General features: G+C 49.3%; 1 protein-coding gene across 2 annotated transcripts in view; it reads left to right on the top strand.

Moving 5' to 3' along the window:
* MTHFR (methylenetetrahydrofolate reductase) overlaps positions 1–24,014 on the top strand; it is a 42,335-nt gene that overhangs the window by 14,074 nt on the left and 4,247 nt on the right. For both annotated transcript variants that reach the window (XM_083629435.1, XM_083629436.1), the window contains exons 3-9: positions 1,074–1,312; positions 3,701–3,811; positions 11,386–11,579; positions 13,573–13,823; positions 16,950–17,084; positions 19,141–19,321; positions 21,956–22,138. In XM_083629435.1, coding sequence (XP_083485561.1) covers positions 1,074–1,312; positions 3,701–3,811; positions 11,386–11,579; positions 13,573–13,823; positions 16,950–17,084; positions 19,141–19,321; positions 21,956–22,138 — 1,294 coding nt within the window. The remainder of the gene's footprint in view (positions 1–1,073; positions 1,313–3,700; positions 3,812–11,385; positions 11,580–13,572; positions 13,824–16,949; positions 17,085–19,140; positions 19,322–21,955; positions 22,139–24,014) is intronic.

A 24,014-nucleotide genomic window follows, 5' to 3' on the forward strand; every position in this document is an offset into this window, starting at 1 on the left:
CCATTCTTCGGCGATCAGCCTTCTTGATGGTCCAGCTCTCACTTCCATACATCACTACTGGGAAAATCATAGCTTTAACTATACGGACCTTTTGTTGGCAAGGTGATGTCTCTACTTTTTAAGATGCAGTCTAGGTTTGCTTTTCTCCCAAGAAGCAGGCGTCTTTTAATTTCGTGGCTGCTGTCACCATCTGCAGTGATCATGCAGCCCAAGAAAGTAAAATCTCTCACTGCCTCCATTTCTTCCCCTTCTATTTGCCAGGAGGTGATGGGACCAGTGGCCATGATCTTCGTTTTTTTGATGTTGAGCTTCAGACCATATTTTGCGCTCTCCTCTTTCACCCTCAATAAAAGGTTCTTTAATTCCTCCTCACTTTCTGCCATCAAGGTTGTGTCATCTGCATATCTGAGGTTGTTGATATTTCTTCCGGCAATCTTAATTCCAGCTAGGGATTCATCCAGCCCAGCCTTTCGCATGATGAATTCTGCATATGGTGGGCGATGAATTCTGCATATGGTGGGATGGTGGGAGTGCGGGGTTAAACTATGGAACTCGCTAGAAACACCATAACCAGACACTGGAGAGACCTGTCAGGAGTAAGCATGGACCAATGGTACCAAATAGTATGGGAAACAGCCCTACTAGAAAAATTAACCAATAAACTGAAACTGACACGGGGACAAACAGAAGAAGGCTCCCCTTTATCACATCCACAGCCCAACAAGACAATGACAATAATCCACCAACAGCATACAAATCAATAGGGCTAACCAGATCCAAAACACCCACCCACCCCACTCACATATGAAAACAAAGATCACCACAGCCAATCACAAACAAACAACCACACCCTAGGCCAACCCCAACCTCTCTCACCACCAAAGGAAAACAAGTGAACAGCACAAGCAACGCTGACACCAAACCCTACATACATTAAGCAAAATGGTAACATCGCCCAAATGTTACTTTAAACATTTTTCCGACTCATTGTAAATCATTCCCCGGAATGCTTTTGTTATCTTGCACGTCCACCACAAACTTTTTATTTGTCTCTGTTGGGTGGCAACCTGCAGGCTTGACCGCATGGGTGCAGGCGGCCCGCTCTTCATCGACGTGACCTGGCACCCGGCTGGTGACCCAGGCTCCGACAAGGAAACCTCCTCCATGATGATGGCAAGCACAGCGCTCAACTACTGTGGCCTGGACACCGTCCTCCACATGACCTGCTGCAACCAGACCAAGGAGATGATCACGGCGCACTTGCAGAAGGCCAAGCGGCTAGGTCTCAAGAACATTATGGCGCTGCGTGGAGGTGAGTTAAATCGAGGAAAGATGGTAGCTAGATAATCGAGCAGCTGCTGTTCCCTTGGGCCTGAGAGGGATGGGGTTGTAGGATCTCTCCGTTGGCTCTCTTCAACCTCTTTTCTGCTGGTCATTCCTCAAGTGAGGAGGAATGCCCGCATTTTCTATTTTTCCTCTTCCCTCCTCATCCATCTTCCTTTTGTGTCAAGTCTGTTTTAGACGTAACAAAGAACAAGTGCTTAATTTGACTTTCCGCCCTCCCCCATCTTTCATCTTTGGTTCAGATTGTAATAATTATTTTAACGGAGAACGAATTTGTCCCCCTCCTCCCAGTTCCTCTTTGTGTTGCGTCTCTCTTTAGATTGTAAATCTGGGAGCAGCCTTCTTGTTGGATCTGCGTATACTGCCCTGGGAGCCTAAATTGCTTTATTTGTTTTGGCTGAAGGAAGAGGTAGTGATAACAGGACTAAAGTCAGGCCCGTCAGGAGCAGACATGGATTTCCATCTGGGATGGAAGTTTTCTGTCCACTGAGCTTCTGCTGTCTGTCAGAGGGATCAGAAAAGCAGTAGGCAGAAGTTCCTGCTTTGTTGATCCATATCAGGGGTAGGCAAACTAAGGACCGGGGGCCGGATCTGGCCCAATCGCCTTCTCAATCTGGCCCATCGATGGTCCGGGAATCAGTGTGTTTTTACATGAGTAGAATGTGTGCTTTTATTTAAAATGCATATCTGGGTTATTTGTGGGGCATAGGAATTTGTTCATATTTTTTTTCAAAATATAGTCCAGCCCCCCACATGGTCTGAGGGACGGTGGACTGGCCCATGGCTGAAAAAGTTTGCTGACCCCTGATCCACATGGAAGGAGGGAGGCCTAATTTTTAATACACATCCATGTTCACTGGATGTCTTGTCCAGGGCTTGTTTAACCATTAAGGAAAATAAGTACAGCGGTACCTCGGGTTACGTACTTAATTCGTTCTGGAGGTCCGTTCTTAACCTGAAACTATTCATAACTTCAGGTACCACTTTAGCTAATGGGGCCTCCTGCTGCTGCCGCACCTCCGGAGCACGATTTCTGTTCTCATCCTGAAGCAAAGTTCTTAACCCGAGGTACTATTTCTGGGTTAGCAGAGTCTGTAACCTGAGGCGTCTGTAACCTGAAACGTATGTAACCTGAGGTACCACTGTACATGCTTAGAGCATCAAGGGACAGGGGGCATCACAGAAAATTTCCGTTGTCAGATTTACCATGGACCATATGGTGCAACTGAACCAGGTTCCACAAAAAAAAGACTCTCCACATACACACAAAATGAGCTGAGCGTTCATTTTCTCAGTTGAAGTATATTAAAAATCCCAGCTGAGCAACTATGTAAAGAGGCAGGCTGGACGCCTTATCTCTACTAAGTACAGAAGCAGGTGTGTTACATATGATTAATTTTGAGGATCTGATCAAAGACTTTGCAAAAGCAGGAGAAAATTATTTTCATCCATAAATAAAGTGGAAGTAAACAAAAATGAACATATTTTTCCATCTTATGGTAGGTTTCCTTTCATTTCGAAAAATAAGATGTTGTTTTATGGTTTATGGTTTGCATTTTGAATTGGATATACCGTATTGGCCTGAATATAAGCCTCACTTCTCCTTTTTTTGTAAATTCCGACCGTGAAACATTAAAGTGTGGTTTAAATTCGCGACCTTACAAAAATTGGCTTTTACGATATCGCTGCTGAAGCAGACATATGGTAAAACGGAACTGGTGTGAGTGCCTGCGGAATTTTAAAGGAGCTTATATTTGGGTATTGTCTCCCCCCCCCTCCTTGAATTTAAAGGTGCAGCTTATATTTAGTTGCAGCTTATATCCGGGCCAATATAGGGGGGTGTCTGTATAAGTATGTACAGTGGTACCTCAGGTTAAGTACTTAATTCGTTCTGGAGGTCCGTTCTTAACCTGAAACTGTTCTTAACCTGAAGCACCACTTTAGCTAATGGGGCCTCCTGCTGCTGCTGCTGCTGCGCTGCCGGAGTACGATTTCTGTTCTCATCCTGAAGCAAAGTTCTTAACCCGAGGTAGTATTTCTGGGTTAGCGGAGTCTGTAACCTGAAGTGTATGTAACCCAAGGTACCACTGTGTGTGTGTGTGTGTGTGTGTGTGTGTGTGTGTATAGGACACCCCCCCAAACCTTAGAAGTGCTTAGGGCTTCTAAAGGGTTTAATCTGGCTGTGGGTCTTGTCCAGGAGAAAGAGAGGGGGGGGGAGGAAGGAAGGAAGGAAGGAAGGAAGGAAGGGAGGGAAAAAAAGAGAGAAAGGTAGCATGAATGAAGTAAAAGCTAGTACTGTGGGGAGTGTGTGTATTTACAAAAGTGTTGACCTGGCACTTCCTGTCTCTCCCCACAGACCCCATTGGGGAAGAGTGGCAAGAGGAGGTCGAGGGTTTCAACTACGCTGTTGACTTGGTGAAGCACATCCGGTCTGAGTTTGAGGATTACTTTGACATCTGTGTGGCAGGTAAGAGAGAGAGAGACTGGCGGTGTCTGTGCACTAATTATTATTATTATTATTATTATTATTATTATTATTATTATTGTCAGAGGCTCAGGAGCAGAAGAGCAGGGGAGAGAGCAAATAGAGAGCGGAGGAGAGGAATCAGAGGGGAGCGTAGGGGAATATGACAGTGGACCGAGAGATTCCATGAGCTTCTCCAGCGAATCTGAAGATTCCCAGGAGGGGGCGCCTATGGTAAGGGCGAGGCGAATCCCAGAGGGGACGATCCATAAACAAGGAACCAGAGGGGAGTCCCAAGGGAGTAGCGGAGCAGTAGGGCCAGTTCCCCCACCAGAGCACAGTGGGGGGGAAGAGTCACGTGAGTCAGGACCAGCTTCTCCTCCATCGGGGAGTGGGGAGACGGAGGGAAGGCCAGGTCCAGCTAGCCTCCCCGAAAGGGGGAGCAGTGACACAAGTGTAACGGTCAGAAGGAAAGTGGGAGGCTGCGCGCGCGCGCCAAGTTCAAATGTGGAGGAGCGCGGGACAGCAGAAAACCCGGATTGGGAGCCAGGTCCTAAAGCCCGAAAGAGGGGGGGGAGGAGTCGGGAGAATCAGCGTCAGAAGAATCTCGGAGGGCTGAGACTCCGACTAGCAGAAGGACCCAGAGAAAGAAGGAACAGAGGAAAAGGTGGAGTAAGGCTAGAATCGTAAGCTGGTGTCAGGGGGGAGGAGATTCAGATGGGAGTTCTACGGTCTGACGGACAGATGTAGCGTTGCACGCTGCGCGTCTAGAAATGAGACTGAACTTCAATAAAGACTTTTAAACTTGGGCAAGGAGCAGCGTTGGTCTTGTGTGAGCTGGGACCTTGGGCAGCGCTGACAGTAACTCCCATCTCACTAAACTCTGCAAGCTCACGGAGATAGGCAAAGATGACGACTGAGGAAAAAGTCAAGCAATTGCAGGAAGCGGTGTCAACGCTCTACGCAGAATTGGCTGCGTCTAAGAAAAAAGAAGAAGACACAGCTGCGCTCTGCCAGGATCTGCAAGCCAGGTGGGACAAATGGGGAAAGGAGGGGCAGCTGGGAGCCAAGCCGGAGGGAGTTAGCCTCGGGAAAAGGGGGGCGAGCCTTGTGACCCATTTTGACGGGAACCTGCAGCAGTACCCTAACTTCAGAGCAGAAGTAGTCTTCGCGCTCAATTTGCTTCGGAAAGATTTTAGAGATGAGGAGGAGAAAGTGGGTTTCATAATCACTCATCTGCATGGGGAAGCTAAGTCGTGGCTGCGAACCTTGCTACGCGAAAATGACCCCGCCCTCAAAGATTCAAGCGCTTTTATTGGAGCCATGGACGCTTGCTTTAAATCAACGGTGGATGTGGATGTCGCTAGAAGGGAAATGCATGGATTGCGACAAGGAAGAGCGACGGTGCGCCAGTATCATTCCCGCTTTTTTGGGTTAGTAAATGTGCTGGGCTGGCAGAAGGACTCAGCTGCCGTCAGGGATCTGTTCTGGGAGGGGCTGAATGGAGCCGTGAAAGATGAGCTGGCCAGGGGAGAGAGACCCCAAAATACAGCAGAAGTAGTCCAAAGGGCGCTCGCAATTGGGGTGCGCCTGGAAGAACGCCCGTGGAGCAGGGAGGAGGGGCGAAGAGCAAACACGTCAGTTAGAACGACTCCCTTCCTACCCAGAGAGACAGAGCGCGCTCAGTCCATGCCTCCTCTGATGAGTGGAGAGGAGCCAATGGAAATCGGAGGTGCAAGGGCTCAGACAGCAAGCAGAGCCCAAACACCAGGAGCAGTCAAGGTGAAGGCTCCTAGAGGGAGCAGGAAGTGTTACATCTGCGACAGTGCACAGCACATGGCGAAAGAGTGTCCCCAGAGGCTCCAGAAGCACACTGCAGCCTCAGCAACTGTTAAAGGAGGAATTCAGCAGGGAGTAGAGCAGCAGGGAAAAGGCGACGCCTGGTTGGAGATGGAGGCTCTGGGGCTCAACCAGGCGAGTCAGTGAAGCAGTCCCCAGAGATTTTGCAGCCCACAGACCCCCTCCCACCCAAACCAGTGGTGCAACTCACTGCATCGCTCCAGCTGCCCGATGGGCTCACCCTGGAGGTCCCTATTACCATTGACTCTGGTAGCAACGCAGACTTTGTAGGGTTGGACTTCGTCAAGCAGCATCGCATAGCACTCCTGCCAGCCACGACGCCCCTAAATGTTGTCAAGGTAGATGGCAGGAAGATACTGGGAGGAGAGGTGGTACAGCAGACACCGCCTCTGGTGATGCAAATTGGGAACCACCGCGAAGTCATCAGTTTCAACGTCACCCACCTGTCGGACACGCCCATAGTGTTGGGCATGAGTTGGCTGGATAGGCACAGCCCGGCATTAGCGTGGTACCAGCGGCAATTGACCTTCTGCTCTTCCTACTGCGCAGCGCACTGCATCCAAACCTGCCAGGAAGAAGAGGGGCAAGAGGATGCACCGCAGCTACACCTAGGCATGGTGCAAGCGGTGCCCAACAAGTACAAGGCCTTTTTGGAAGTCTTCTGCGAGAAGGAAGCAGACAAGCTGCCTCCCCACAGACCCTACGACTGCAAGATTGACCTCCTGCCAGGGGCGACGCTGCCGACTGGGAGACTGTACTCCATGTCTGAAGACGAAATGCAAGAACTCAGGGAGTTCATAGATCGCAATTTGAAGCGGGGATTCATCCGGGAATCCAAAGCAGTGGGGGGCAGTCCCGTGTTTTTCGTGAAGAAGAGAGACACGCCCGAACGGAGGCTCATAGTGGATTACAGAATCATCAATTCCAGGACAAAGCCCACAGCATTCCCCATGCCCAAAATTGACGACCTGCTCGCGACGGTGAGGAAGGGACGGATCTTCACCAAGTTGGATCTACGAGGGGCCTACAACCTTATACGCATGCGGGAGGGCGACGAGTGGAAGACAGCCATGTTTACGCCTTTAGGAACCTATGAATACAGAGTCATGCCGTTTGGTCTCCAGAATGGCTCCCATTGTTTCCAAGCTTTCATGCACCACGTGCTAGCGGGACTCCTCTACAAGAAGTGCGTCTGCTTTTTAGATGATATCCTGATCTTTTCGGACTCGCAGGAGGCGCACGAGGAGGACGTCAAGGAGGTCCTGCAGAGACTACGGGAGCACAGACTTTATGCCAAACTGGAGAAGTGCCAGTTCGACACGACAGAGGTGGATTTCCTGGGCTACAAGCTGTCCGACAAGGGACTTGCCATGGACAGCGCCAAGGTCCGCTCAGTGTTGGACTGGAAGAGCCCGCGCAACCGGAAGGAGGTCCAGAAGTTCGTCGGTTTCGCCAACTTTTATCGCAAGTTCATCAAGGGGTTCGCGAAAGAGACGGCGGCCATCACGGACACCCTCAGCTCCAAGAAGAAGAAGTTCACCTGGACGGACCAGGCGGAGCAGTCCTTTCGGAGGCTCAAGCGTCTCTTCGCGTCCGAAGAACAGCTGCTACACGTAAACCCCAGCAAACCGATGAGGGTTGAAACGGACGCCTCGGACAGAGCGGTGGGGGCGGTCCTGTTGCAGCAAGATCCGCAAGGGGACTGGAGACCGTGCGCATTCTACTCCAGGAAGCTCAGCACGTCGGAGCAGAACTACACCATCTGGGACAGGGAGTTGCTGGCCATTCATGCAGCCTTCAAGGCGTGGCGGCACTTCCTCGTCGGAGCCAGACACACAGTGCAGGTCCGCACGGACCACAAGAACCTGGAGTACTGGCGCACGGCGAAGTTCCTGAACCAGAGACACATCCGCTGGGCGGAGTTCTTTGCAGATTTCGATTTCCGGATAGAATACATCCCGGGAGACAACAACGTCATGGCGGATGCGCTATCCAGGAAGCCGCAGTATCTCGAGGAAGCGGCACCGGCAGCGGCCAAACACATTTTCGCACCAGAGGTGTGGGCGTGCGCTTCAGCCGCAGTGGACCTGGACGCAGTCCGTCGCGCGCTACAGGCGGATTCGTTTGCGCAATCCAAGATGGAGGAGGTGCGAAACGGCACAGCGAGGGACGACGAGTTCCAGATACGCGACGGACTACTCCTCCACAAAGGGGCTCTCTACGTACCGGGAGACGACCTTCGCGCGAGAGTTTTGCAGCAGCTGCACAACGCGCCCAGCGCTGGGAACTTCGGCAAGGACAAGACGGCGGAATTAGTAACCAGGGACTTTTGGTGGCCCAAGGTGCGGGGAGAAGTTGCGGATTACGTTTCCAGGTGTGACACCTGCCAAAGGGCCAAGCCAGTACACAGGAAGCCGGCAGGTCTGCTGGAACCGCTGCAGACGCCGCTCGAACCATGGGAGAAAGTGGCCCTGGACTTTGTTACAGATCTGCCCAGTTCGCGCGGCAAAACAGCGGTACTCGTGGTCGTAGACCTCTTCACCAAGATGGCGCATTTCATTCCGTGCGCGAAGGTGGCCACAGCGGAACAGACCGCCAAGTTGTTCATAGACCACGTGTTCAAAGCTCACGGCCTGCCGCGGTCCATCCTGTCCGACCGGGGCCGCCAATTCATCTCGAATTTCTGGCAGAAGCTGCTGGGCATCCTGAACGTCAAGATCAACTTAGCGTCGGCACGACACCCGCAGACCAACGGACAAGCGGAGAGGGTCAACGCCATCATGCAGCAGTACCTGCGATGCTACGCCAATCAACAGCCCTCGACCTGGGTGGACTACCTACCGCTAGCCGAGTTTGCCTACAACAACACGAAGCACGGGTCTACAGGGGTGACACCGTTCTTCGCCAACAATGGGCGCCACCCCAGAACCTTCCCGGGGTTGGAGACCGAGGCAGAGGGGGAGCCACGGGGGGCAGAGCACTTAGCCGCAGAGTTACAGGAGGTCCATGAGCAACTCCGAAGGCACTTGGAACTCGCGAAACACGCCTACAAGATGCAGGCAGACAGGCACAGGAGGGTTGGGGAAGACATACAGGTAGGGGACTGGGTCTGGTTAGCAGCTCAGGCAGTGCCGGCCAGAACGCTAGCTAAGAGGAAGCTAGGACACAAGCAGCTGGGACCTTACCAGGTCGCGGCACAAATCAATCCAGTGGCCTACCGGTTGACACTCCCGGAGGGCTCCAGAATGCACCCAGTCTTTCACAGGTCAGTGCTCACGCCTTACAAGGCGCCCCACAGGTTTCAGGCGCCAGGGACCGCACCAGCTCCACGTAGCCCATCGCCAACAGGGGAGGGACCACAGAGGGCGACCCCACTCAACGAGGTCACACAGATTTTGGACTCCAGATGGGGGGAAGAGGGAGTTGAATATCTCCTCGCCAGGGAGGGTACTCCGGCCAGCGCCAACGAGTGGGTGCCGTGTTACGCCGTGGAGGAGCACTACCTCAAAGACGAGTTCCATTCGATCTTCCCACACAGACCCATGCCGGAGGAGTATTTCGACGACTGGCTTTTCACACCCACACTGTCAGCCAGCACGTTCCAGGGTTTCTCCTCAGATGAGGAGCCGACGCCGGGGAAGAGCTCCCCGGAGGGGTCGCTCTCGGGGTTTGCCACGGACCGCTCCTATTGGTGGGACACTCAACCAGAGGTGGGGTGGAGCAGGGAACTGCTGAGGGAGCCCTTGCACACAGCCTCACCCGAGGGACCGGGTGGAGAGGAGGACATGGACGTGTGGGGGGAGGATCTTGGTTTTGAGCACGACAGCAGAGAAATGGAAGCAGAGGAAGTCGACGTCGACGAACCCATCGTGGGGGGGCCTGATCCCGCTGGCCGGTTGCACACCAGGGGGAGAGAACGGAAGCCAGCACTCACACCCCCAGCGCTGGAGCACCTGGAACCCACACCCGAAGAGGGGGAGGGGGAAGGGGGGGCTTCGAGGGGGGGATGGATGTCAGAGGCTCAGGAGCAGAAGAGCAGGGGAGAGAGCAAATAGAGAGCGGAGGAGAGGAATCAGAGGGGAGCGTAGGGGAATATGACAGTGGACCGAGAGATTCCATGAGCTTCTCCAGCGAATCTGAAGATTCCCAGGAGGGGGCGCCTATGGTAAGGGCGAGGCGAATCCCAGAGGGGACGATCCATAAACAAGGAACCAGAGGGGAGTCCCAAGGGAGTAGCGGAGCAGTAGGGCCAGTTCCCCCACCAGAGCACAGTGGGGGGGAAGAGTCACGTGAGTCAGGACCAGCTTCTCCATCGGGGAGTGGGGAGACGGAGGGAAGGCCAGGTCCAGCTAGCCTCCCCGAAAGGGGGAGCAGTGACACAAGTGTAACGGTCAGAAGGAAAGTGGGAGGCTGCGCGCGCGCGCCAAGTTCAAATGTGGAGGAGCGCGGGACAGCAGAAAACCCGGATTGGGAGCCAGGTCCTAAAGCCCGAAAGAGGGGGGGGAGGAGTCGGGAGAATCAGCGTCAGAAGAATCTCGGAGGGCTGAGACTCCGACTAGCAGAAGGACCCAGAGAAAGAAGGAACAGAGGAAAAGGTGGAGTAAGGCTAGAATCGTAAGCTGGTGTCAGGGGGGAGGAGATTCAGATGGGAGTTCTACGGTCTGACGGACAGATGTAGCGTTGCACGCTGCGCGTCTAGAAATGAGACTGAACTTCAATAAAGACTTTTAAACTTGGGCAAGGAGCAGCGTTGGTCTTGTGTGAGCTGGGACCTTGGGCAGCGCTGACAATTATTATTATTATTATTATTATTATTATTATTATTATTATTATTATTATTATAAGGCCGGGCTCAGGGCGGCTAACAAGCAATAATAAAAACAAGTTGAATGAATACTACTTAAAAACAAGATTAAAACAAGATTAAAATACAACAATTAAAATATTGAAACATTAAAATATAAAAATGCAGCCTCATCACAGGAGGAGAAAGGAAAAAGAAAAAAGAAAGAGGGGCAGGGAATCAAATTGGCTCCAAGCCAAAGGCCAGGCGGAACAACTCTGTCTTACGGGCCCTGCGGAAAGAAATCTTTCCCAACATCAGTCAACCTCATGCTGGTAGCTTCGAGAACACTGTCCAACCATCTCGTCCTCTGTCGTCCCCTTCTCCTTGTGCCCTCCATCTTCCCCAACATCAGGGTCTTTTCCAGGGAGTCTTCTCTTCTCATGAGGTGGCCAAAGTATTGGAGCCTCAGCTTCAGGATCTGTCCTTCCAGTGAACACTCAGGGCTGATTTCCTTAAGAATGGATCGGTTTGATCTTCTTGCAGTCCATGGGACTCTCAAGAGTCTCCTCCAGCACCATAATTCCAAAGCATCCATTCTTCGGCGATCAGCCTTCTTGATGGTCCAGCTCTCACTTCCATACATCACTACTGGGAAAACCATAGTTTTAACTAACCGGACCTTTGTTGGCAAGGTGATGTCTCTGCTTTTTAAGATGCTGTCTAGGTTTGTCATTGCTTTTCTCCCAAGAAGCAGGTGTCTTTTAATTTCGTGGCTGCTGTCACCATCTGCAGTGATCATGGAGCCCAAGAAAGTAAAATCTCTCAGTGCCTGCACAGCTGGGTAGCATTCGAATAATATGTAACCTTTGGAAAACAAAAAAACCCCAACCTCTACCCCTGAATTCCCCTGTCTTTCTCGTTGGCCCTGAAGGTTACCCCAAGGGACACCCGGAAGCAGAGAGTTATGAGGAAGACTTGAGGCACCTGAAGGAGAAAGTGTCCGCAGGAGCCGACTTCGTCATAACGCAGCTGTTCTTTAGGTCAGAGACCTTCCTCAAGTTCTTGAAGGACTGCCAGGCTATTGGTATCACCTGCCCTGTCGTGCCCGGGATATTCCCCATACAGGTGAGTTGTGTTTGGGTTCTGCTTATGGGATTCTCCCATCAGGGCATCTGGTTGGCCCCTCTGACAACAGGATTCTGGACTAGATGGGCCATTGGCCTGATTCAGCAGGGCTCTTATATTTGGTTTTTAAAATATATACTGTATTTTTCGCTCCATAAGACGCACTTTGTTCCTCTTAAAATCTAAGGGGAAATGTCTGTGCGTCTTATGGAGCGAATGTGTGGTCCCTGGGGCTGGGGGGGGGGCCGGGCTTCCCCCCACCGCCAGCCCCACAAGCTCGGGGAGCAGCGGGAAGGCTGCTCCTTTCGCTGAAGCCTTTCCTTTCGCCTCTCCTGGTTTCAGCGAACTCTCCTGGCTTCAGCGAAAGGAACCCGAAGCCTCCGGAGCACAGTGGGAACTCCTGCTGCGCTCTGGAGGCTTCGGGTTGCCTTCATTGAAGGCGAAGGCAATGTGGGAGAGGGAGAGCTGCGCAGCGCCCCTTCAGCGAAGCGGGAGGAGGAATGGAAGGGGCTCCGTTTCTCCTCCCGCTTCGCTGAAGGGGTACTGCGCAGAGGGGAGTTTTTTTTTCTTGTTCCCCCCCCTAAAACAAGGTGCATCCTATAGAGCGAAAAATACGGTATATATACATTGGAACCTTGGTTCTCAAACTTAATCCGTTCCAAAAGTCCGTTCGACTCCCGAAACCATTCGAAAACCAAGGCACGGCTTCAAGCAGAAGCCGCGGCGGACATTTGGCTTCCTAAAAACGTTCGAAAACCAGAACACTTCCGTGTTTTTGGCGTTCGGGAGCCAAAACGTACGAGTATCAAGGCACGATTCTGTGTGTGTGTTTGTGTGTTGCAGTTTTTTGTGCTTTTAACTTTTTGCTTTTTTTCCCACTGCCTTGAGACTTGAAACAATTGTATAGAGGGTGATTAATAAATTGATGATCATGATGATCTGAGTAGGGCTGGGCGATATACAGTGGTACCTCAGGTTACAGACGCTTTGAGTTACAAACTCCGCTAACCAGGAAGTGGTTGCTCCAGGTTAAGAACTTTGCCCCAGGATAAGAACGGAAATTGCGCACCAGCGGCTGCAGGAAGCCCCATTAGCAAAAGCACGCCTCAGGTTAAGAACCATTTCTGGTTAAGAACGGACCTCTGGAACGAATTAAGTTCTTAACCTGAGGTACCACTGTATCAACATATCATCCAGCATATTGTGATATCGATTTCATAGCTTTTGACCTGGCAATATATCGCGAATCATGATGCATGTTAGCTCTAGCCAATACGTTGTCCAAAACCGGTTTCAAAGCATGATACCAGTTTCAGCATTTTTGACCAGGCATATATTGCAAATCATGGGGTGTGGGGGGATGCTATGCAAAAAATGGCAACGCAAGAATAACCGTGAAGCTCTACATAGTTCCATCCTTATTTCAGACATTGTGATATATCAGTATATTGCGATATTCAGATGGGGATATATTGCAATGTTGAAAACCACATGTCAGAAGCAGAAGTCCCAGCAAAGGAAGAATGGATACAAAACCTTATGGAATATGCAGAAATGGCGAAACTTACCAGAAGAATAGGAAATCAAGATAACATTTTTTAAAATAAAAGAATGGAAATGGTTTATTGAATATTTACAGATAAATTATAAACAGACTGGCAGGGTTATTGTAATAACCTGCAGTTTTATAGGAGTATATATTTAAAGAAGATGAACAAATGAGCAAATTTAGTTGATTTGGATATGCAGAAGATGTTAAAAATAAATTTAAGGAGCCACAGAAAGAGGGAGGGGAAGGAAGTCAAGTTCTGAAATGTCAAAATGATTGTAAAATCAGTGAAATGTATAAAATTTGTGAAATATATAAATTTGAAAGGTATAAATGAATGAATGAATGAATGAATACAGTACCAGACATCATCCAGCCCCAACTCGGAACATGGCTAGCATTCGATCCAACCCATAATTTCTCTTCCCGCCCCTCCTGCTGTAGGGTTATCATTCCTTGCGCCAGCTTGTGAAGCTCTCGAAGCTGGAGGTGCCACAGGAGATCAAGGACGTCATAGAGCCCATCAAGGACAACGACGCGGCAATCCGGAACTACGGCATTGAGCTGGCCGTCACCATGTGCCGGGAGCTGCTGGACAGCGGCCTGGTCCACGGCCTGCATTTCTACACCCTGAACCGGGAAGTGGCCACCGTGGAGGTCCTCAAGCACCTGGGTCTCTGGAAGGAGGACCCTAGGTGAGCACCTCCATTTTTTCCTCCTATTACTAAAAAAGCCAGTCTTCGTAAAGCAGGTTACAAAAGTTAACTACCGTATTTTTCACTCCATAAGACGCACCTGACCGTAAGACACACCTAGTTTTTAGAGGGAGAATGCAAGAAAAAAAATATTCTTTAAAGGGAGCGCTGAGCAGAGCCTGCATGCATCCCAGGCTCTGCTCAGCGCTCGCTTTCACGAGCTGCGTGGAGCGTGTGTGCGACACTTGCAGGCTTTTCCCTGAGGAGGGAGAAGGGCAGCCCATCACTGACTGGTTGCCCTTCTCCCTCCTCGGGGAAAAGCCCCCAAGAGCCGCACGCACGCTCCACACGGCTCTTTAAAGGAAACGCGGCTCTTGGGGGATTTTCTGGGAGGTGGTGGAAGGGACAGAGTGTGACTAAGCCAGAAGCTAGAACAGCAAGAGGGAGCACAGCAATCTCTCTTGCTGTTCTGGCTTCTGGGATAGCTGCGCAGCCTGTTCAGGGCAGTGCAATGAAGGCTGCATGCTGCCCTGAAGAAGCTGTGCATAGCTAAGCCAGAAGCCAGAACAGCGGGAGGGAGTGCTGCGCAGCTGTGCAGCCTGCATTCGCTCCATAAAATGCACACACATTTCCCCTTAATTTTTAGGAGGGAAAAGGTACGTCTTATAGAGCAAAAAATACGGTAGCTTGCAACATCTTTTTTTAAAAAAAAGGAAAACCAACTTATTTATTTGTGTTGGCGCTGTGGGTTAAACCACAGAGCCCAAGAGTTGCCGATCAGAAGGTCGGCGGTTCGAATCCCCATGACGGGGTGAGTTCCCGTTGCTCGGTCCCTGCTCCTGCCAACCTAGAAGTTCGAAAGCACGTCAAAGTGCAAGTAGATAAATAGGTACCGCTCCAGCGGGAAGGTAAACGGCGTTTCCGTGCGCTGCTCTGGTTCACCAGAAGCGGCTTAGTCCTGCTGGCCACATGACCCGGAAGCTGTACGCTGGCTCCCTCGGCCAGTAAAGTGAGATGAGCGCCGCAACCCCAGAGTTGGCCACGACTGGACCTAATGGTCAGGGGTTCCTTTACCTGTAAACAATGCAAGTGCAGGAATGGAAACAAACAAGCTTCCGGTCAATAATTGCACAGTTTTGCAAAGATGCATCAAGTTATGACAGAGGTTTAACGAACAATTGCTGTCACAATCCGAAATAGAGTATGTGCAAACGGGAAATAAAAAAGTGAAGGAGAGGGAGGGAGAAAAGGGAGGCGAGGAAAGAAGCCAGCAAAGTAATAAGGAAAGGTATTGAGTGGAATCAGAGAATTGTACAGTTCGAAGGGACCCTGAGCTTCATCTAGTCCAGAGGTCAGCAACCTTTTTCAGCCGTGGGCCAGTCCGCCGTCCCACAGACCATGTGGTGGGCCGGACTATATTTTTTTGGGGGGGACGGGAATGAACAAATTCCTGTGCCCCACCAATAACCCAGAGATGCATTTTAAATAAAAGCACACATTCTACTCATGTAAAAACACCAGGCAGGCCCCACAAATAATCCAGAGATGCATTTTAAATAAAAGAAGACAGTCTACTCATGTAAAAACACGCTGATTCCTGGACCGTCTGTGGGCTGGATTTAGAAGGCGATTGGGCCACATCCAGGCCCCTGCAATGCAGGAATATTCAGCTGTCCCATATGGGTATCAAACTTGCAACCTTGGCATTATCAGCACCACAATCTACCCAACTGAGCTATTTAGTGGGTGGACCCTTTTTATTTATATATTTATGATCTTTAAGAACAATATTCATATGCTCTCAACAGAATTGCAAAAGGATTATATCTAACCCCCCCCCCCCGTCTGACCTTCCAGAATTCTTTAAACATTGCCCATCCTTTCTAGAATCTGTTTATCTTCTTTTCCCTCATTGAACCCAAAGGAATCCATCTTGCCACATTCTTTGCTAGCTTGTGGGTATTGTTTCCATGCTGGCTGCGGGGTAAGGGAAACTCCATCCTCTGCAGCCTTCATGGACGTGAAGGCTAGAAATATATTTTTTAAAAATTGGCCTTCTAGCCAGCAGACTGGCAGAAGAGGAGCAGAGGGCGATTCTCTCCCACCAGTTGCTTGGTGGCCCAAGCAAGGGTATGCTAGAAATTCCTGATTGAACAGGCAACAGCACCTTGGAGAGCAGTCTAAGGTTTGGGTTAAGGACCACGGACAGCTCTCCTGCAAGTGGGGCCAGGCATACAAGTTGTCTCAGCGAGAGATTGCTTTGACCAGCAGACTCCACTGGCTTCCTCCAGTCAGCCTGCGCTAGGAATGTGTAATTCTCTGGAGTGTTCAGTCTCTCCCAACACAAAGACAGAACAGGCAATCTCCATGGATGGGAGGTTAATTCTTCTGTCTCTGTGCCTGCCACTGTTCTCTCCTGAGCTTAGCTTCTCCCAGTTATAAGGCGTGCTCAAAACAGTCATACATCACCAGAGACGGAGAACTTTAAAGTGTTAAGATCAGAAGGCGGAAAACATGAAAAGAATGAGAAGGAATGAAGATTTGAAGATATGCTTCAGAGGTCCAGACTATGGGGAGCCCGGAAAAATTAATAATTACAATTTGGTCGTTTTTTTATTGTAGTTTATTGTTTTTAATCAGATTATGATGCGTATATGTTGATTGGCTGTTTTTATTGGAAAATCAATAAAAATGATTTTAAAAAAGCAACAGTCATACATCAGGGTGCAATTAATTCTTCCTTACTTACATGTTGTAAAAGTAAACCTCATTTATTCACTTGTGTATATATCCCACTTTTTGCACACAGTCCCCCCCCCCATTTAATCCCTACAACAATCTTGTGAGGTAGGCTAGGCTGAGAGACAGTGAGCAGCCCAAGGTCCCCGTATGAACTTCAGGGTTCAAGTGGGGATTTGAAACTTGGCCTACCACATCCCAGTCCAACCACTACAACCACACTGACTCACTTGCTGGATATAAAAATGAGCCATCCCTTCAGTTTTTAATTCAGGGGGAACAAAACACGTGTAAGCTACCGGGAAGTGTTGAAAAAGATGCAGCACGCAAGTATAGGTGCAAATATATGTTTTAATTTTCTCTCCCTCCTTCTCCCTCCCCTGCAAGGCGTTCCCTGCCCTGGGCGGTCAGTGCTCACCCCAAACGGCGAGTTGAAGATGTCCGACCCATTTTCTGGGCCTCCAGGCCGAAGAGTTACATCTACCGAACTCAGGAATGGGATGAGTTTCCTAATGGCCGCTGGTGAGTGTGGCGGGGGGGGCAGGTGGATGTATCCCTCTGGAAAGAACTGGTTGAACTGGGAAGCGATGGGAGGCGTATCTGAATTAAAACAGAAGATGCCAGAAAGATGCAATGGTTATAGACCCGTTGAGGTTGTTATATATAATTTTTATTAAATTTTACATTTCAAAATATTCTTTTAAACAACCTTAAATCCGTGACATCCCTTCTCTTTCCGTGGTTCATTTTGCATACCATAAAGTTAAAGGTAAAGGGACCCCTGACCATTAGGTCCAGTCGTGGCCGACTCTGGGGTTGCAGTGCTCATCTTGCTTTATTGGCCAAGGAGCCGGTGTACAGCTTCCAGGTCATGTGGCCAGCATGACTAAGCCGCTTCTGGCAAACCAGAGCAGCGCACGGAAACGCCGTTTACCTTCCCGCTGGAGCGGTACCTATTTATCTTCTTGCCCTTTGACGTGCTTTCGAACCGCCGACCTTCTGATTGGCAAGTCCTAGGCTCTCTGGTTTAACCCACAGCACCACATACATCCCTGCATATTTTGCATTAATTAAACCATTCAGTACTCCATTGTTACATCCATCAAAACTTATTTACACTGCTGAATTTATCTTAATGCTGTCAGCGCTTTTAAATGAACACAATTTTCACCCATATACTCAGTAAACCTTTTCTAGTCTTCTCTAAACGTATGTTCTTCTTGTTCTCTTATTCTATATGTTAAATCTGCAAGTTGTGCACATTTCATCAGTTTAAGTTGCCATTCTTCTTTGGTTGGGACCTCGCTTGTTTTCCATTTTTGGGCTAACAAGACATGGGCTGCAGTAGTAGCCTACATAAATAGTCTTTTTTGACACCTGGGAATTTCCCTCTAATAGACTAACTGATAGGTTAATGGAATGACTTATCTCTTGGGCCTGTTAATTTCAGCGGGGCTACCCTGTGTAAAACCTAGTTGACTGAAACCCATAGGGTTGTCTCCTCCCAAGTCCAGAAAAGACCCTATACTTTCTGGGCAGATTTCCTTGTTTCGTTCCCTTGTTCGATTCATTATTTCATGAAATGGATACACCACTTGACTGTAAAAAATAAAAAAGCAAACGAGCCTCAAAGCGGTTTGTGAAAAAGGCAAAACGATAAAATTTATCAGTAAGAGAAATGCAACAGCGATAATGTAAGACTTTCAAGAGCTCAAGTTAACCTTTGAACCTACCTTTGAAGATGACCCGGAAACTGCAATTAATCCAGAATGCGGCAGCTAGATTGGTGACTGGGAGTGGCTGCCGGGACCACATAACACCAGTTATGAGAGATCTGCATGGCTCCCAGTACGTTTCCGAGCACAATTCAAAGTGTTGGTGCTGACCTTTAAAGCCCTAAACGGCCTCGGTCCTGTATACCTGAAGGAGCGTCTCCACCCCCATCGTTCAGCCTGGACACTGAGGTCCAGTGCTGAGGGCCTTCTGGCGGTTCCCTCATTGCGAGAAGTGAGGTTACAGGGAACCAGACAGAGGGCCTTCTCAGTAGTGGCACCCGCCCTGTGGAACACCCTCCCTTCAGATGTGAAGGAAATAAGCAGCTATCCTATCTTTAAAAGACATCTGAAGGCAGCCCTGTTCAGGGAAGTTTTCAATATTTAACACTGTTTTTAATACTTGATTGGGAGCCGCCCAGAGTGGCTGGGGAGACTCAGCCAGATGGGCGGGGTATAAATAATAAATTATTATAAATTATTATTATTATTATTAACAACTGGCTAAAAACAGATGGAAATATGCATCAGTTTTCTAAACCTCTGGGTGGACTTCAGGAATGTTTCTAGCACAGAGTACAGCGAAGGCAGCTGCCTGATGTCAATAGGCAGGGAGTTCCAGAGTTTGGGTATTGCCACACTAAAAGATGGACTTCTTATAAATTTAGAACAGGGATTATGTGGTCCCTGCAACAGTTCTGCTGATGGAAGCAGTCAAGTGGGCGAATGTGGGGGGAGGCCATCTTGCCCGTAAGGGGGCTTGTTCCTGCCCTGCCCTAACACACCTTTTCTCCCGCAACCCTCAGGGGTAACTCATCCTCCCCCGCCTTTGGGGAGCTGAAGGATTATTACCTCTTCTACCTGAAGAGCAAATCTCCCAGGGACGAGCTGCTGAAGATGTGGGGCGAGGAGCTGACCAGCGAGGAAAGCGTCTTCGAGGTGTTCAGGTGCTACATCGCCGGAGAACCCAACAAGGATGGGCACAAGGTGAGAGATTCAGGGAGGACCCTGGCCCACGAACCTCCACGTAGGGGGTGAACAAGTGTTGGCGTCCGGTCTCTGGAGTCCTGACACAAGTCTCACATGCCCTTCAATATTTCTCCAGTGAAAATGGGGGTGTCCTATTCCGCTGTTGTCATACCCCACCCATCTGGGTGTCTTCCAACATAAAAAAAACACAGAATAAAACACACACACACACACACACACACACACACAGAGTGGTACCTCGGGTTAAGAACTTAATTTGTTCTGGAGGTCTGTTCTCAACCTGAAACTGTTCTTAACCTGAGGTACCACCTTAGCTAATGGGGCCTCCCACTGCCACCACACCGCCGTTGTGCGATTTCTGTTCTCATCCTGAAACAAAGTTTTAACCCGAGGTACTATTTCTGGGTTAGCGGAGTCTGTAACCTGAAGCGTCTGTTACCTGAGGTACCACTGTGTGTGTGTGTGTGTGTGTGTGTGTGTGTGTGTGTATAAATATAAATACACACACACACACACACACACACACACACATATAATTATAGAATATTCAAACCACCTTAAAATATCAATGGCTTTCCTTCTTCTCTTTCCGTGGTTCATTTTGCATAACATAAATCCCTGCATATTTTACATAAACTAAACTATTCAGTGTACCATCATTGCATCCGTCAAAACTTATTTACACTGTTGAATTTATCTTAATGCTGTCAACATTTTCAAGTGTACACAATTCTGCCCTCCCCACCATATATTCAATAAACATTTGCCAATCTTCTTCAAATGCGTGTTTTTCTTGTTCTCTTATTCTATACATTGGGTCTGCAAGCTGCGCATATTCCATCAGTTTTAAACTTAAACTGATAAAATATTTTAAAAACTTCCCTCTACAGGGCTGCCTTCAGATGTCTTCCAAAGGTCGCGTAGTTACTTATCTCCTTGGCTTGGGGGAGAGGGTCGCATAACTCCTTACCCTCCAACATTTCCCTGATGAAAATTTTGTTGTTTAGTTGTGTCCCACTCTTCGTGACCCCCTGGACCAGAGCACACCAGGCACTCCTGTCTTCCACTGCCTCCCGCAGTTTGGTCAAACTCATGCTGGTAGCTTCGAGAACACCATCCAACCATCTCGTCCTCTGACGTCCCCTTCTCCTTGTGCCCTCCATCTTTCCCCACATCAGGGTCTTTTCCAGGGAGTCTTCTCTTCTCATGAGGTGGCCAAAGTATTGGAGCCTCAGCTTCAGGATCTGTCCTTCCAGTGAGCACTCTGGGCTGATTTCCTTCAGAATGGATAGGTTTGATCTTCTTGCAGTCCATTGGACCCTCAAGAGTCTCCTCCAGCACCATAATTCAAAAGCATCAGTTCTTTGGTGATCAGCCTTCTTCTGATGAAAATAGGGACACATCCTGGAATCAAATCAGAAACCAGGGCTGCTTGTGTAGATCCAAAACTGCCCCTGGAAAATAGGGACACTTGGAGGGTCTTGTTTCAGGCATTGCTTTCTGCCCCTCAGCTGTGAATTGTAGGAACAGAACAAGCTGCTTTATACAAAGTCTGAACTTTGGTTCCATCTACCCCAGTATTGCCTACACTGACTGGCAGCAATGGCTCTCCTATTCCCAGCCCTACCCAGCCAGGGATTGAACCCAGGGCCCTTCTGCATGCTGAGCAGGCCTTTCTCTACTGCTGAGCTACAGCCCCACAGTAAAAGGTGCTTGAAGTGACTTGGAAAATCAGGTGTCAAGGAGATGAGTAACTGTACAACCTTTAGAAGACACCTGAAGGCAGCCCCACATAGAGAAGCTTTGTAATGTTTTATTTTGCCCTCCTTCATGTGCCACCTCCTCGAGAGATCCGGAGGGTGGCAACACGAGAACGGGGCCTTCTCTGCAGTGGCTCCCCGTCTGTGGAATGCTCTCCCCAGAAAAGCTCACTTGGTGCCTTCATTAGACACCTTTAGGTGCCAGGCAAAAAGTTCCTTTTTAACCAGGCCTTTGGTTGATCCGATTTACATCCTATGCCCTTTTAAAAGGTGTGGGGGTTTTTTTGTTTTTTTTTGGAGGGGAGGACTATTGGGTGGTGGTTTTTATTTTTAATTTTGTGGTTTTATATCTTGATTTTATTCTGTGAATCGCCCTGAGACCCCTGGGTATAGGGCGGTATATAAATTCAATAAATAATAATAATGTTTTTATATATGTTGGAAGCTGCTCAGAGTGGCAGAGGGGCAACACAGTCAGATGGGCAGAGTACAGTGGTACCTCGGTTTACATATGCTTCAGGTTACAGGCTCCGCTAACCCAGAAATAGTGCTTCAGGTTAAGAACTTTGCTTCAGGATGTGAACAGAAATTGGGCTCCGGCGGCGAGGCAGCAGCAGGAGGCCCCATTAGCTAAAGTGGTGCTTCAGGTTAAGAACAGTTTCAGGTTAAGTACAGACCTCCGGAACGAATTAAGTACTTAACCTGAGGTACCACTGTACAAATAAACTATTGTTGTGGTTAACACGTGTGCGTCTGCTTGAGGTATAACAGGGAAGGAATTTTAAAATTTAAGGGGATTTGGAAGCATGGGAGAAAGCTGCCCTCTCCCCTTTCCAAAATATTGATAGTGTTTCTCCCCCCCCCCCCATAGGTGACCTGCCTGCCTTGGAACGATGATCCTCTGGCGCCCGAGACCAACCTTATGAAAGAAGAGCTGGCCAAGGTGAACAGGAGAGGGATCCTGACCATCAATTCCCAGCCGAACATCAACGGCAAGCCCTCCACCGACCCGATTGTGGGCTGGGGTCCCGACGGAGGCTACGTCTTCCAGAAGGTAACATGCCTGGGGACATTGTGCTCTTCTCCCCTTCCCTCCCGTCTCCCAGTCCAAGCAGTTCTGTCCTCTTGCATAGATCAATGTTTGTGTGAAAGGAAGAACCACACTGCCTTTTGTAACAAAGCTTTAGAAAATACGGCATTTCAGGGGGTCAGGCTGGATGACCCCTGGGGTCCCTTCCACTCCACAGTTCTGTGATTCCAAGTCGTGTGCTATGGCAAATTAGGAAGGTAGATTTGTTTGACATGTGTATAGGCTGCTGTTCAGGGTCCGGTTTCAGGAAATGGTATACATCGCTCAGTAGGGATAGGAACACAGGAAGTTAGTTGTCTTTTAACATGAAGTCATATACAGTGGTACCTTGGTTCTCAAACGCCTTAGTTCTCAAACGCCGAAAACCTGGAAGTAAGTGTTCAGGCGGCTAGTCCTAGTCTTTATAACCCTGTACCTTCTTCCAGAAGGTGGAAGCTGAGATCATTTCCGGGGTGCGCACTATCCTGCACTATCTCTGCTGCTTTCTTGTGGCACCTGGCAGCATAGATTTGATCCAAGGTGGGAAGAGTGCAGCCAATTATTCTCTCCGCAGTCTTTGCAACCCTGGACAGCATTCCCCACCCCCCTGTTTTTCCCAAACCACACACACAGACCATAATGCACTCTCCAATGTGCAATGGTAAAATGCCATCAACAGGTCCTTTCAACCCTTCTCTTTAGACACTGGAACATAGGAAACTGTGTTCTGTATAAAACACAGTTCTGAATAACTGTGTTATTCAGGCCGTTGCTCTGTCCAGCTCAGTCTCATCTATGCAGACTGGTAGCAGCTCTCTGATGTTTCAGACCAGACTCTCTCCCAGGCAGACCTGGAAATGCTGAGGGTTCAACCTGGTTCCTGAGGCCTTCTGCATGCCAGGCAGGTGTTCTGCCACTGGGCTATGGCTCCTTTCCTCGTCCTTTAGCTTGAAAGGTTGATCTGTAGCTGTAACTTGGCCCAAGCAGTTCTCAAGCGGCAGGGCGTAGCCAAGGCCGGCTAAATCATAGAAGTCTGGCCACTCGGTGCCGGCAGGTGTCAGAAGCAGTGGAGGAAAATAAAGATTCCCCGCCTCAGAAATATTGAAGTGTGGGGACAGGGCGGTGTGTGTGTGTGTGACAAGCCCCTTACAATGAGCGAGTAAATAGTGGAGGGAGCTGTGATCCTCAGCGCCAGCTGGCTACAAAGCAAGCGGTGGGGTGATTAAGCAATGCTAGCAGGGGGCTAGCAGATCCGCCGTTTGCGAGACAAAAGGCTGCAGGGCTGCGGATTTCAAAAGCTCTCATTTTGAGCCCATGGGGCGCTGTGTCGGCAGCCCCCATTAAACGGGGACACCCGCTGCGAAATTGCTCCCCTCCCAGTGAGCCACCAGAGCGCTTGTATTATTTGTCTTGCTTTCGAAAGCAGCCTCTTGATCTTCGCCACACACCCCTTCCCCCTTTTTTAAAACTCTGACCACAATGAGAAACCCAGTCTATCTAGTTTACCTTTCCGTTGAAACAAAAAAAAGCATTCCTTAATAATATCCAGGTTTTGGATCAACTTCTTTCAATTATTATTTTTTTGGTACCGTCTCCCTTCTCTCTTAATCCAAATTAGATTAAGGTCAAGTGAGACTTTTGCTCAGTGCCCCAAAACTAATCCCAGTGTGAACTGGGGGGCGGGGAGGAGGGTCTTTTTCTTCAGAGAGGCAATCGTTGCTGCTGTTTCTAAACTGCTCTGCTCCACATGGTAGCAGAAACACTGAAGTAGAGCAAACTTGATTTAACACAATCACAGTCCAATAAAGGGACAGCCAAGCAGTACTATTGTAATAGTAAAATTTAAGGTCTTATATATATA

Source organism: Podarcis filfolensis (assembly GCF_964270895.1).
Source record: "Podarcis filfolensis genome assembly, chromosome: 8".
NCBI classification, from domain to species: Eukaryota; Metazoa; Chordata; class Lepidosauria; order Squamata; family Lacertidae; genus Podarcis; species Podarcis filfolensis.